At 34.3% G+C, this 14,489-nt stretch overlaps 1 protein-coding gene across 3 annotated transcripts; it reads left to right on the forward strand.

Moving 5' to 3' along the window:
- Window positions 1-11: 11 nt before the first annotated feature.
- Window positions 12-10,113, forward strand: LOC111585847 (uncharacterized). 3 transcript variants are annotated; one of them, XR_008601462.1, is made up of 6 exons: window positions 24-109; window positions 1,948-2,174; window positions 3,499-3,603; window positions 5,669-6,215; window positions 8,351-8,792; window positions 8,878-10,113. XR_008601462.1 is itself a non-coding variant. In XM_055010100.1 (5 exons), the coding sequence occupies exons 2-5, from the start codon at window positions 2,037-2,039 to the stop codon at window positions 8,596-8,598; spliced, it is 1,038 nt and encodes a 345-aa protein (XP_054866075.1). In that variant the 5' UTR covers window positions 12-109; window positions 1,951-2,036; the 3' UTR covers window positions 8,599-10,113. The 3 variants fall into 3 exon arrangements, 2 of the variants coding, with proteins under 2 accessions (XP_054866075.1, XP_054866074.1); XM_055010100.1 differs by having other exon boundaries at window positions 12-109; window positions 1,951-2,174; window positions 8,351-10,113; XM_055010099.1 differs by having other exon boundaries at window positions 8,351-10,113.
- The last annotated feature ends 4,376 nt before the right edge of the window (window positions 10,114-14,489 follow it).

Raw genomic sequence — 14,489 nt, forward strand, 5'->3', positions numbered from 1 at the left:
GAACGAGCACGCAGCGACGGGGACGGCGCCGCCGAACGTTTTACGTTCAAAACAAGGAAGAAGGTTTTTTTATTCTGAGGAAACTGCGACGGAGGCGAGAAGAAAGACGGTAAATAAACCTTTAAAACAACAAAACGTCACATGTTTTTACTGTAGCAGACGTTTTATTACGTCCATCATAGGTACTGTGCTGTTTACAGCCTTAATACTCATTTATTACATGTAATAGATCGCGATTTCCTGCAAATAAATAAATAATCTCAAGGTTTTTTTTAGAGGAAAGACTTTTTTTGAGTGTCCTCACGTCACCATTATTTCCATTTCTACTCTTGAAAACATATATATTTACAGTTAAATATTATTATGAATGTATGCACAGACAAAATTAGATGAAGTTAGCAAAATAATAATAAAACAAATAAAATATATTTAATATCACACTATTTAAAAACAGAAAATAAATATTATGTAAATATTGAAAAGTAATATTAATAAAATAATGGAACATTTATGAATGAATACAGAAACATTATTTTCAAAAAATGATTACTTGAAGAACCAATTTTATAAAATTTTAACATATGCAAATACAAAAGTTAGCAATAAGACTATTAAAACGAATAAAAAATATCTTAAGCACTTTTATTTTTAAAAATGAAGCAATAAGAAGATGATGTCATCATTAGTAAACAGCAGTTAATGGTGAAAAATAACTAATATTTAAAATTTATACAAATGCAGAATGTAAAATAAAGTTAGCAATAAAAAATTAAAAAGGAAAATTAATAAAATCATGAAACATTTATGAATAAACAGAACCACCTTATTAAAAATCAATCTATATACAATTCTGATCAATTAAATAAACATTTTTTGGAATATATGCAAATACCAAAGTGAGTAATAAAATATTAAAACAAATAAAAATATTTTTATTTTATAGTTTATATTTTTAGGATGTATTTTTCTACATATTTTTATATTTTCTGGCTTATTTTTGTACTTATATATATCCATCCATTATCTATACACCGCTTAATCCTCACTAGGGTCGCGGGGGGGGCTGGAGTCTATCCCAGCTGACTCAGGCGAAGGCAGGGGACACCCTAGACAGGTCACCAGTCTGTCGCAGGGCCACATACAAAGACAAACAAGCACTCTCACATTCACACCTACGGGCAATTTAAAATGACCAATTAACCTCAGCATATTTTTGGACTGTGGGAGGAAGCCGGAGTACCCGGAGAAAACCCACGCATGCACAGGGAGAACATGCAAACTCCATGCAGAAAGATCCCGGGAAAGCCGGGACGCGAACCAGGGATCTTCTTGCTGCAAGGCGAAAGTGCTAACCACTACTCCACTGTGCAGCCCCTACTTATATATATATATATATTTTTAGAAAATATTTTTCTACTTATGTTTATATTTTTTGTTCATATTTTTCTACATATGTTTATATTTTCAGGACATATGTTTGTATTTATTTTTCTACTTTTAGGTAACATTTTTCTGTTACTAATTATATTTTTAATACACATTTTTCTACTTCTATTTATATTTTAAGATCATATTTATATTTTTGGTCATATTTTTGGACATATGTTGATATGTTCAGGACATATTTTTCTACTTATATTTATATTTTTTGTTCATATTTTTCTACTTATATTTATATTTTTAGGTCATATTTTTCTTCTTATGTTTATATTTTAAAGACATATTTTTCTACTTATATTTATATTTTTAGGACTTTTTTTCATATATTTTTAAGACATATTTTTCTCTTTATGTTTATATTTTCTGACATATTTTTCTACTTATATTTATATTTTAAGGTCATATTTATATTTATATTTGTAGGTTATATTTTTGTTATATGTTTATATTTTCTGACATATTTTTCTACTCCTGTTTCTCCTGTATTTTTATGTTTTTGAATGGCAGCAGCTGTGAGGAGGATCAGTACAGTATTCCTGGTCTTGGTTTTGGTCCTGGTCCTGGTTCTGGTCCTAGTCTTGGTTCTGGATGAGATCATGGTCCAGCTGCAGCTCGGCTCTCTGGACCAGCTCGGTGATTCGTGGTTCGGTCGTCCGTTTCCTCGTCACGGACTTCAGCTGCTCTTCTGGTTCGCCAACGACTGCGTCACCATTGAGTCTGCAGGCGTCATGAAGGTAAAAATAGTTTAAATCACAAATTAAATGGTTTAAAATGATAAAACTGAACTGTTGGCTCCCCCTTCTGGCCGTGAGAATAATAATCTACTTGAATAACACACGACATTATTTACAGCCTTGGCCTGTTTTCACTGGATTATTTAATAAGTATAAATACCTAAAATAAAAATAATAATGGTCAAAAATGGAAACTGTAAATAACATCCAGTTAAAAAACAGTTTTAAATCTTTCATATATGTAATTTAGATACAGATAACAGCAGATATATATTATAGATAGAATGTTTTAAGCTGATTTAAATACAAAAAACTAAAGAAAACATCGTGAAACAAGAAATTACTGTCGTAAAAATGACTGTATGTTAAAATACAGATTTTTTTAATGTGGATGTTACATACAGTTTGGTTTGTTTTTAGGGTCATCATGTAAATTCACTTTTAAAATGAACATTATTTTTTTCTGTGATGTTACTAATTGTTATCTGTAGTTTAAAAATAAATCATTTATGCTGCTATTTTTAAATTCTACATTATTTTAATAAAAATATCACCAAATATTTGTAAAATAACAATAATTCAGCTGATTTTGAAGAAACACATCCAGTAAATTTATTTTTATATTAATTTACTGAATGTCTCTTCAGCTGCTGTATTTGCCATTATGTATAATAAAATTATGTAGATTAAATTAAAAAATTAAAGTAATATAAATGATTTTTTTGACAATTATTTTACAGAGTTTCCTAGTTTTGTTAAATTTCAGATCATATCTAGTAAAATCACAGAAACAAAGGACAGTTATAGAAGTTAATTTACATGATAACACTAAAAATAAATTAAAAAGGGTTAAAATATGTTTTTATTATTTGTTGATTGATTTTTAACTGTGATTAAGTCATCTAAAAATGAGCTGTTTTCCAGATATTTGCTGTTATTTGAATTAAAATGATGCATATGAAGGAAAAATCTACAAAATAACAGAAAATCATTTATTAATTGAAGAGAAAATTGTCATGATAACCCTAAAATATAAATAAATAAAATTCTAAAAACTGTAAATAATGTACACATAAAATATTTGTATATTTACAAAAGATTATTTGGTCGTTTACAACAGTTGAATGTAAAATTGCACTATTTTAAAAATATTTTTAACTGTATTTACATCAGCAAAATTGTTGAACTTTACAAATATTTTGTTATTTATAACGAAATTCTGTGTATGAAGGCTTTAAAAATAGCAGCATAGATTCATTTTTAGCTGTTATTTTATGTTTTTATGTTTATATATTTCTATTTCTGTGTATTTGTGTTCCTTCAGCTGGTGTCCGACTGTCAGCCAGAAATTGGTTTGTTTGGTTTCCACGTGTTCGGAAACATGGAGGAGCTGCTGCCTGCTCTGAAGAAACGCTGGAACAAGAAACAGGTCACAGATTAAACTGGTTTATATTTTATTTTATTAAAATTCAATCATTTCACACATGAACAGCAGTTTATTCTTCACAACTTCAGCTGCTTAGAACAGAAGAATTCTGTTTTCATGACAGAATAAACAAGATAATGACAAATATTATTTAAAAAAATACCTTAAATACTTCAAATGGACATTATTTACAGGTCTGACCTGTTTTTTTTCAGCTTAAACACATAAAATAATATTTTTTCTCTCATGTTATTTTACTGATTATTTGTTATTTAACAAAACATAAACTGTAAAATAACAGTTAAAAACTAATTTATGCTGCTACTTTAAAATATTTAAGCAACCTAAAATATGATTTTATGTTTAAACATTATAAACAACAAAATATTTTTTTGTAAATATACAGATATTTGATGTATTTACAGTTTTGACCATTTTATTTATTCATTTTTTAGTTAAATTTGTTAATTTTCTCTTCAATTAATGAATGATTTTCTGTATTTTGCAGATTTTTACTTCATATGCATCATTTAATTCAAATAACAGCGAATATCTGGAAAATAGAACATTTTTAGATGATTTAATTACAGTTAAAAATAACAATAATAATACTACTTTTTGTAAATATACGGATATTTTATGTTACATTATTTACAGTTTTGGTTATTTTATTTGTTTATTTATTTGTGTATTATATAGCATATATCTGGGAAATAGCAAAGATTTAGATGATTTAAATACAACTAAACTATGTCTGTCATTATTTAGCAAAGCTAGCCAACGTTAGCTTTGCAGTGACAAAAACAGAGTAAACACATTTTGTAATGACTAATTTAAATATTTAGTTTATTTGTTGATATTGTTCAAGTTATTTTGACTGAGCAAATGTTAAACATGTAGTTTTTAAAATTAAGTTGTTAGTTAGCTTACCGTCTAATGTTCCTTAGCTGGCTAATGTTTTTTAGCTGGCTAATGCTCATTAGCCGACTAATGTTCATTAGTCGGCTAATGCTCATTAGTGCTAATGCTTATTAGCTGGCTAATGTTCATTAGCTGGCTAATGTTCATTTGTTGGTTAATGCTCAGTAGCTGGCTGATACTCATTAGCTGGCTAAAAGCTGGCTAATGTTCGTTAACTGGTTAATGTTCATTTGTTGGCTAATGCTCATAATCTGGCTATTAGCTGGCTAATGTTCCTTAGCCGGCTAATGTTCGTTAGCTGGCTAATGTACATTAGCTAGTTAATGTTCGTTAAGTGGCTAAGGCTCATTAGCTGGCTAATGTTCGCTAGCTGGCTAATGTACATTAGCTAGTTAATGTTCGTTAAGTGGCTGAGGCTCATTAGCTGGCTAATTTCGTTAGCTGGCTAAAGTTTGCTAGCTAGCTAATGCTCATCAGCTGGCTAATGTTCGTTAGTTGGCTAAAGTTCGTTAGTTAGCTAATGTTCATTAGCTGGCTAAGGTTAGCTAACCGATGTAATGTCAAATATGAAATAAAATCATATTTTTAGTTAAATACAAACAACTTCAAGCTGCTAATATCATTAAATTTAGTTTTAACCGAGCAAATGTAAAATATGTTGTTTTTAAAATTAGCTTAGATTTGTTAGTTAGCTTACTGTCGTTATTTAGCTAATGTTTGTTAGCTGGCTGATGCTCGTTAGCTGGCTAATGTTCATTAGTTGGCCAAAAAAAAAATCATACATACTACGAATTTTAAATATTCAATATACATAATATTATTAATAACAGTAAATATCTGTAAAATAACAAACATTTATGTTGTAAATTATTTAAATATTTTTAAAATTAGTGTAATTTTGTTTCTTTTTGTAAGATATGTACAGATATTTGATGTGGACGTTATTTACAGTTTTTTCTGTTTTTGTATTTGTTTTTATGATCATTATCTTGTAAATTAACTGAATTTTTTTTTTGGTGATTTTACTAGTTATTAGCTGTAATTTAACAAACAGGGAAATCTGTAGAATGACAGTAAATTGTTCAAGAATTTTTAAAAGAAGTTTTCCTGAATAGTTTTAAAGCAGATTTTTTATTTTTACCTCCAGGTTTCGTACTTTGAGGTGGGAAACCTGAACACTGAAACATACCCGGCGTCCGCAGACCTTCCCGCCTACGTCAGAGAGAATTATGGGCTGGATGGTAACTATGGCGACGACAACAGTGACCGCATCATCATCAGTTACCGGGCGAGGAGCCGGCTGGTGGAGGCGGTCTACGTCACCGAGCACGACAGCAACGCCTTCGGGAGGTTCAGAGCCGACCGGACCTTCCAGATCCGCTGCGATTTGATCCGGGTCCTGCAGGACCAGCGGCTGGATGTGTCCTCGCTGCTAAACCAGATGGGTTACTATGACGACGTGCAGCAGCCGTCGGTCCAGGAGATGCTGGACATGCTGCAGACCTTCAGCGGAGACGGTTTCTTCTCTGGAGGCTTCGACCGGTTCATGGAGCCGTTCAACTTCGACCAGCGGTGGATCTTCGACATGACACCCAGCAACAGAGCCGTGAAGCCCAGGAGAACCAGAACCAAGAAGAAGACCAGAGCAGTCACCAGGAGCTACTGGGAGCCCTACTGGGAGCAGAGATACCCAGGTAGAGGTCCAGTCTGTGGAAAAGTATTTACCCCCTGATAGAAATCTACCATTTCAACACAACCCATCATCAGAATCATGTTTTAAACTCTAGCAGTTTATTTAAATCAGCTTTATTTTTTAAATCTTGCACCGTGAAACCAGTATTTATTACTATCATAGTGTATTTAAATGTAGTTAAATAAATAAAATGCAGCCCAATTAATATTGGAAACCAAAAATACACACCATAAAACACAGTGACTAAAAAGACGAACATGAATAAAGTGAAGCAATAAAATAATTAGAATAAAGAGTTACGGCACAATTAAATTAAATTAAAATAAAATAAAATTGAATACAATTAAATTACATTAAAATAAAGCGAAATAATATAAAAAGTATATCAATTATAATATAGAAAAAACTATGGAATATACAAGAGTGACTATATATATATATGTGTGTGTGTGTGTGTGTGTGTGTGTGTGTGTGTGTGTGTATATATATTTGAAAGTATACAGTAATGTGTAAATGAACAGTAAATTAAGAAGAATAAAAAGACAAATGTGAATGAAATAAAGCAATAGAATAAAATAAAGCAATAAAATAATTAGAATAGGGAGTTACAGCACAATTAAAATAAAGTGAAATAAGATATAAAAAATACAGAAAATGTAATGTGACAGTATGTATGTAGATAAATATATGCTCATTAGCCAGCTGATGTTTCTTCACTGGCTATTGTTTGTTAGCTGGCTAATGTTTGCTAGCTGGCTAATATTTGCTAACTGGCTAATGCTCATTAGCTGGCTAATATTCGTTAGCTGGCTAATGTTCATTTGTTGGCTAACGCTCATTATCTGGCTCATAGCTGGCTAACGTTTGTTAGCTGGCTAATGTTCATTTGTTGGCTAATACTCATTTGCTGGCTCATAGCTGGCTAATGTTCGTTAGCCAGTTAATGTTCGTTAGCTGGCTAATGCTCATTAACTGGCTAATGTTCATTTGCTGGCTAATGTTCGTTAGCTGGCTGATGTTCGTTAGCTGGCTAATGTTCATTTGTTGACTAATGCTCATTAGCTGGCTAATAGCTGGCTAATGTTTGTTAGCTGGCTAATGTTCATTAGCCGGCTAATGTTGGTTAGCTGGCTAATGTTTGCTAGCTGACTAATGCTCACTAGCTGGCTAATGTTCTTTTGTTGGCTAATGCTCAGTAGCTGGCTAATGTTCATTAGCTGGCTAATAGCTGGCTAATGCTCATTAGCTGGCTAATGTTTATTAGTTGGCTAATGTTCGTTCGCTGGCCAATGTTTGTTAGCTGGCTAATGTTCATTTGTTGACTAATGTTCATTAGCTGGCTAATGTTGGTTAGCTGGCTAATGTTTGCTAGCTGACTAATGCTCACCAGCTGGCTAATGTTTGTTAGCTGGCTAATGTTTGTTAGCTGACTAATGTTCGTTAGCTTTCTAATGTTCGTTAGCTGACTAATGTTCATTAGCTGGCTAATGTTCTTTTGCTGGCTAATGCTCAGTAGCTGGCTAATGTTCATTAGCTGGCTAATGTTTATTAGTCGGCTAATGTTCGTTTGCTGGCCAATATTCGTTAGCTGGCTAATGTTCATTTGTTGACTAATGCTCATTAGCTGGCTAATGTTCGATAGCTGGCTAATACTCATTAGCTGGCTCATAGCTGGCTAATGTTCGTTAGCTAGTTAATGTTCATTAGCCGGCTAATGTTCATTAGCCGGCTAATGTTCATTTGCTGGCTAATGTTCGTTAGCTGGCTAATGTTTGTTAACTGGCTAATGTCTGCTAGCTGACTAATGTTTGTTAGCTGACTAATGTTCGTTAGCTGGCTAATGTTTGTTAGCTGGCTGATGTTCATTTGTTGACTAATGCTCATTAGCTGGCTAATAGCTGGCTAATGTTCGTTAGCTGGCTAATGTTCATTTGCTGGCTAATGTTCGTTAGCTTTCTAATGTTTGTTAGCTATATAAATATAGAATAAAGAGTCACAACTGAACACAAAAGATGAATTTAAGATGTTGAGTAAAAGCTTCTAATTCTCAGCTTTAAATGAAAATATAAAAAAATAAAAATAAGAACAGCTCAGTTCTGTTTCTGCTGTAAACTCACTGTGAAGTTCTGCCTCCAGTTTTTGCAGAAGAACCAAAGAAGAAGGACAGAGGAGGAGGAGGAGGAGGAGGAGGAGGAGGAGGAGGAGGACTGGGCTTGATCAGGATCCTCCTGGGAGCTGGAGCCCTTTACCTGGCCTTCAGGTGCTTCAGATGGTGGATGAGGAGTTGCTGGGAGTCGGACTGCTGGGAAGCCGTCCTCAGCATGAATCCATGGAGGGTTGAGGGTCATCAGCCGCCGCACGTCATGCTGGATTACGTCTTTTAGATCATCTTCTAGATTACACTTCTGATGTCTTCAAACATTCAAGGATGTCAGAAACTCTCCATGAATTTTCCACACTGGAAAATAATGAAGTTTTAATGATTTTTATAAAGATCTGACACTGAAGGCTCCACACCGTCTTCAGTCTGAATGTTTTTATTTAAAGTGAATTAAACTTGGAAAATCTGAGCTCAAAGGTATAGTTTTAGAAGTAAGTATTCCTAATAGAGAGGATGGAGTTGTGTTGGTTTATCTCATACTTCTTTTCTTTGCACCAATCAGATCAATAAGCCGAGAAATGAAGCAGCTGGAGTCCTGGAACTTTATCTTCTCATTGATCTGAACATCTGGTCGAATCATACAAACCAGCTGGAGGACGATGGAAATATCGTCCAGAATCAGTTTATCTGTCATCTGGTTTATCACTGGTTTAGGGCTGGTTTAGGACTTTTTTAACTGGCTTCAGGCTGGTATTGGACTAGTTTAGGACTGGTTTTGGACTAGTTTTCCACTGGTTTAGGACTGGTTTTGGACTAGTTTCCCACTGGTTTAAGACTGGTTTTGGACTAGTTTTCCACTGGTTTAGGACTGGTTTTGGACTAGTTTTCCGCTAGTTTATGACTGGTTTTGGACTAGTTTCCCACTGGTTTAGGACTGTTTTGGACTAGTTTTCCACTAGTTTAGGACTGCTTTTGGACTAATTTTCTGCTAGTTTATGACTGGTTTTGGACTAGTTTTCCACTGGTTTAGGACTGGTTTTGGACTAGTTTCCCACTGGTTTATGACTGGTTTTGGACTAGTTTCCCACTGGTTTAAGACTGGTTTTGGACTAGTTTTCCACTAGTTTAGGACTGGTTTTGGACCAGTTTCTCACTAGTTTTGGACTAGTTTCCCACTGGTTTGGGACTGATTTTGGACTGTTTCAGGACTGGTTTATGACTGGTTTTAGACAAGGTTAGGACTAGTTTCTGAGTATCGTACAGCCATTTTTATCTCATACTTTAAAGTTTTTAAACTCCAGTGTTTCCTCAGAGGGGTCCTCCACACTGGGGGCAGTATCCGGTCTGCTGCTGGGGTGCTGTCCACGGGTCCCTTCAGCTGGTTGGGGGGTCCCCACCTCGGTGTGGGGGTCCCCCTGTCTGTCAGGGTCCAGGGGGTCCGGGTGCCGGCGCCCCCGGCAGTCATGGCTTGAGACTCCTCCTAGTGTGGACGACCCCAATGGAGGCGTTTTCCATGATCCTCAGTGCCATGCCATGTCTCCCTACTGTCAGTGGTGGGAGTGTGTGTGTGTGTGTGTGTGTGTGTGTGTGTGTGTGTGTGTGTGTGTGTGTGTGTGTGTGTGTGTGTGTGTGTGTGTGTGTTTATGCATGTTTGTGTGCAGTTGCGTGTATATTTCCAGGGTGGGAGGGAAAGGTTTTCTTGTTTTTAATTCAATGTTTTTAAAGTTGTAAAGCACTTTGTGGTGCAATTTTATTGTATGAAAAGTGCTATACAAATAAAGTTTGATTGATTGATTGATTGATTGATTGATTCAAAGGTAGCATTCGTTTTAGAATTAAATATTCCTAAACATGAGGATTTTTGCATTGTTTTCTTCACACCAATCAGATCAATAACCTCAAAATGAAGCAGCTGGAATCCTGGAACTTTATCTTCTCATTGATCTGAACATCTGGTCTTCAGTAGAATCATACAAATCAGCTGGAGGACGATGGACATATGGTCCAAAGATTGTTACTTTTCTGTCTGCCGTAATATTCCACCAACCATAAAACGTTCATTTTTCACCCTGAGAGGCCAATTTTGTTCCCTGTGGTGTGTTGAGAAACATGGAGGTATGAGATCCCAGAATCAGCCACAAGGGTGAGACTCTGGCAGAATAACAGCAAAATAAAGGAACACAGTATGATATTGTAACCTGTCAATTATAATTAATCCATTTAATCCAATTGTTTCACTCATGGTTCGAAGCTTCATGGCGCTTCATTTGCTCTACTGCGTCATCAACTGGACAAATAAAAGTAAAACAGGCAGAGTGCCTATAGTTAGTGATGGTCCTCTGATACCCGAGGCTTCAACACATGCGCTGTAGCTCATGAAGCAAACGTATCGAACCACTATGCCGAGGCGTGGTTTGGTCACGTGACTCATGACGTTTGAACCATTTCAGTGACGTTTGAAGCACTCAACTGCTTCGAATCACCTGATTGGTTCGGTTTGTTATGTGAATCACTCAGTGGGATCGAGTGTTCCGGGATAGGAGATCCCTATTTAGTGTTGTTCATTTGAATTGTTTTTCGCAGAGTAGGTTGTTTTTTTTGCTGTTGTTTTTGCTTAGAGAGTTAGTAGTATGTCAGATTTCGTATTTCGTAGAGAATAGATAGATAGATAGATTATATATATATATATATATATATATATATACATGTCCCTGCTAGGGCTGCACAGTGGCGTAGTGGTTAGCACTTTCGCCTTGCAGCGAAAAGGTCCCTGGTTCGCGTCCCGGCTTTCCCGGGATCTTTCTGCATGGAGTTTGCATGTTCTCCCTGTGCATGCGTGGGTTTTCTCCGGGTACTCCGGCTTCCTCCCACAGTCCAAAAAAATATGCTGAGGTTAATTGATCATTCTAAATTGCCCGTAGGTGTGAATGTGAGAGTGATTGTTTGTCTCTATATGTAGCCCTGCGACAGACTGGCGACCTGTCTAGGGTGTCCCCTGCCTTCGCCCGAGTCAGCTGGGATAGGCTCCAGCCCCCCCGCGACCCTAGTGAGGATTAAGCGGTGTATAGATAATGGATGGATGGATGTCCCTGCTATCAGGAAAAGCAGATACTATGTTAAGTATATTACTTGTTTATTGGTATTATCATTTAAGCACAATTCAAAGCTTCACATAGCAAAGCTAGTGTCACTATAGGTAGTGATGGCTGATCGAGGCTTTGTTGAAGCTTCGACATTTCATTCAAAACATGGTCATTACTCGAGGCCTCAATGACACATAGTGCTCGAGTAGGACATCTAGTGGTCAATAATATGAAGTGCAATCAAGACGTGGTCGTTGGTTCATGGATTGTTTTGGATTTGATTCGCCGTGCACACATTCCTGTTTGACTACACTAGATGATTGTATGGGTTGTAGTGGACACAAAAATAATATTACTAGTAATAATAATGACAATAACTATTGAAGAGCACGTTTCTTATTTCTCATGTTTGTCTGTATCCCTATATACTCTTTGCTTATATTCTGTGTTATGAAACATTTAAACGGTGCTGCTACATTCATGAGATGCTCTACAAATACAGACTGATGTCATTTTCACATGAGGCTGGTGCAAATAAAGATTTTATGGATTATTATGGATTTTGGCAAAGTATGTCTTGGGGTTTATTGGTAAAGAGGTCAGTAAAGAGGGTGTGCTTATGTAACTGGTTATGAGGTTTTATTGAGAAATAATTTATCAACAGTTTTGGGACCACTGTTCCCTCTAAGCTGCGCGCGATCCTTTTTTTTTTTGCGTATTTATCATCTATTTTTTTTTTTTTTTTTTGCCATTTTCGAGTTTTTTTTAACTTGAGTCTCGACTCGACCGTTTTTCTCAGGAGGTTGGACTTCAGCCTTTTTGCTGGAGGGTTGAACCCTCAGTTCCAAGACTTTCAAAGCCTCCAGACCTCCCAAGTCCTCAGGACCTGAGCTTTCACACAGTCTGAGGGCTGAAATGTTCTAAGTCCCACAGTAGTTCTCTGTTAGATTGAACTTCCAGACAGTTCAAGGACTGATATCTTCTAAGCTCCTGAGTAGTTCTCTGTTAGTTTGAACCTTCACACAGTCTGAGGACTGAAATCTTAAAAGTTCTTGAGTAGTTCTCTGTTAGTTTGAACCTTCAGACAGTCTGTTAATGTTTCGATTAAATCTTTGTTTTTCTTTTTAAATGTTTTACCACCTTTTAATGTTTAATTTTCTTTTTAAATCCTTCATTGTATTTTCAGTGTAATTCCTATTTGAACTTTTATTGTCTTTAAGATATAATTTTCTAATTAAACATTTAATTTTTTAATTAAATATTTTGAGGTTTTTTTGGCCTTTTATTGGATAGGTGTAGTGAAAGACAAACAGGAAACGGGGGAAGACTTGCAGCAAAGGACCACTAGCGGGACTCGAAACCGGGACGCTGCGTCAGGGACAAGCCCCTGTACATGGGTCACCCGCTTAACCCGTTGAGCTATATGGGAACCCGTGTTTTGTCTTTTTAAAGGTTTAATAATCCAATTAAATGTTTTGCATTTTTTGAACTGTTCAACATTCTTCTGGCTGAATTGTATTTTTTAAATGTTTAATTGCGGAAAATAATTTAGCTGTAATTTTGAATATTTGTATTTTAAAAATTCTGTTTAATTTCATAACGACATGTATTGTATGTTGTTGAATTATCTCATTCAACATTTTGTCTGTTTAATATAGTTAAACATTAAATTACATTAAATGATATTAAACAGACAAAATATTGAATGAGATAATTCAACAACATACAATACATGTCGTTATGAAATTAAACAGAATTTTTAAAATACAAATATTCAAAATTACAGCTAAAATATTTTCCGCAATTAAACATTTAAAAAATACAATTCAGCCAGAAGAATGTTGAACAGTTCAAAAAATGCAAAACATTTAATCAGATTATTAAACCCTTAAAAAGACAAAACATTTAATTAAAAAATTAAATGTTTAATTAGAAAATTACATCTTAAAGACAATAAAACTTCAAATAGGAATTAAACAGAAAATACAATGAAGCATTTAAAAAGAAAACTAAACATTAAAAGGTGGTATATGTACATATAATTTAATTGTATTTAATGTTTAACTCTATTAAACAGACAAAATATTGAATTAGATAATTCAACAACATACAATACATGTCATTATGAAATTAAACAAAATTTTTAAAATACAAATATTAAAAATTACAGATAAATATTTTCCATAATTAAACATTTAAAAAATAAATTTAAACAAGAATATTAAACATTTAAAAAAATGCAAAACATTGCATTAGATTATTAAACCTTTAAAAAGACAAAACATTTAATTAAAAAATTAAATGTTTAATTAGAAAATTACATCTTAAATTTCTTAAATCTTTTTAACAAAAAACTTTTTAAAAGTTTTATTGTATTAATTTTTTTTTGGATTTAATTGCTTTTTGTTATGTAGTTTATTTCTTTAATCTTCTTTTTCTGTCAAGATATTAACCCCAACCTTAAAAATTAAATAAACCCTTAAATCACAATGAAAATACTTCTGTTGTCACAATCATGAGTTAGTCAATTATTCAGTTTATCAATTCAACTTTATTTGTTTAGCACCTTTTACACAGATGACAAAACTAAACAAGCAAAGAGAAAAAACTATGATTAAAACTCAAAAACATAAAAAAAAAAACAAAAAACATTTAACATGGTAATAAAATATGTTGTGTCCAGGGGATGGAGGGAGTTTATTGAAGTCTTCTTGGGCTCACATGGGAAATCATTTAAAATATAAACTTGATATTCAGTCTAAGGAAACTGCAGAGCAACAGAAGAACCAACAATATCTCCTGTTTTCTCCTTTAATGAGTCGACTCTTCTTGTGCTTTCAGACCAAAGAACTACAGACTCTTCACAACCTGCTCAAACTCTTGGTACAGGACCTCACCACACGGGTCAAGAAGGTTTCTGTCTCATTTCTACTCTGAAGATCACCTTCTCCTGCTCAAACTGCTGACAAATGTTTCTGCTGCTCTAAAGTCTGGTCTCCAGAACTTCCTAAAAACTCTCAAAGTCTCTTCTGCTGCAGGTTGCTTTGTAGAACTGTTCCAGAAAACCTCTACTAAACCACATGGAGGGGCC

This window comes from Amphiprion ocellaris, chromosome 4 (assembly GCF_022539595.1).
Source record: "Amphiprion ocellaris isolate individual 3 ecotype Okinawa chromosome 4, ASM2253959v1, whole genome shotgun sequence".
NCBI classification, from domain to species: Eukaryota; Metazoa; Chordata; class Actinopteri; family Pomacentridae; genus Amphiprion; species Amphiprion ocellaris.

Excerpts from the sequence above, each read along its gene's own strand:
- LOC111585847 (XM_055010100.1), top strand. The coding sequence starts at position 2,037 with ATGGTCCAGCTGCAGCTCGGCTCTCTGGACCAGCTCGGTGATTCGTGG. Across the intron at positions 2,175-3,498 it reads AGTCTGCAGGCGTCATGAAG|CTGGTGTCCGACTGTCAGCC; the intron begins GTAAAAATAGTT and ends GTGTTCCTTCAG. Across the intron at positions 6,216-8,350 it reads CTGGGAGCAGAGATACCCAG|TTTTTGCAGAAGAACCAAAG; the intron begins GTAGAGGTCCAG and ends TTCTGCCTCCAG.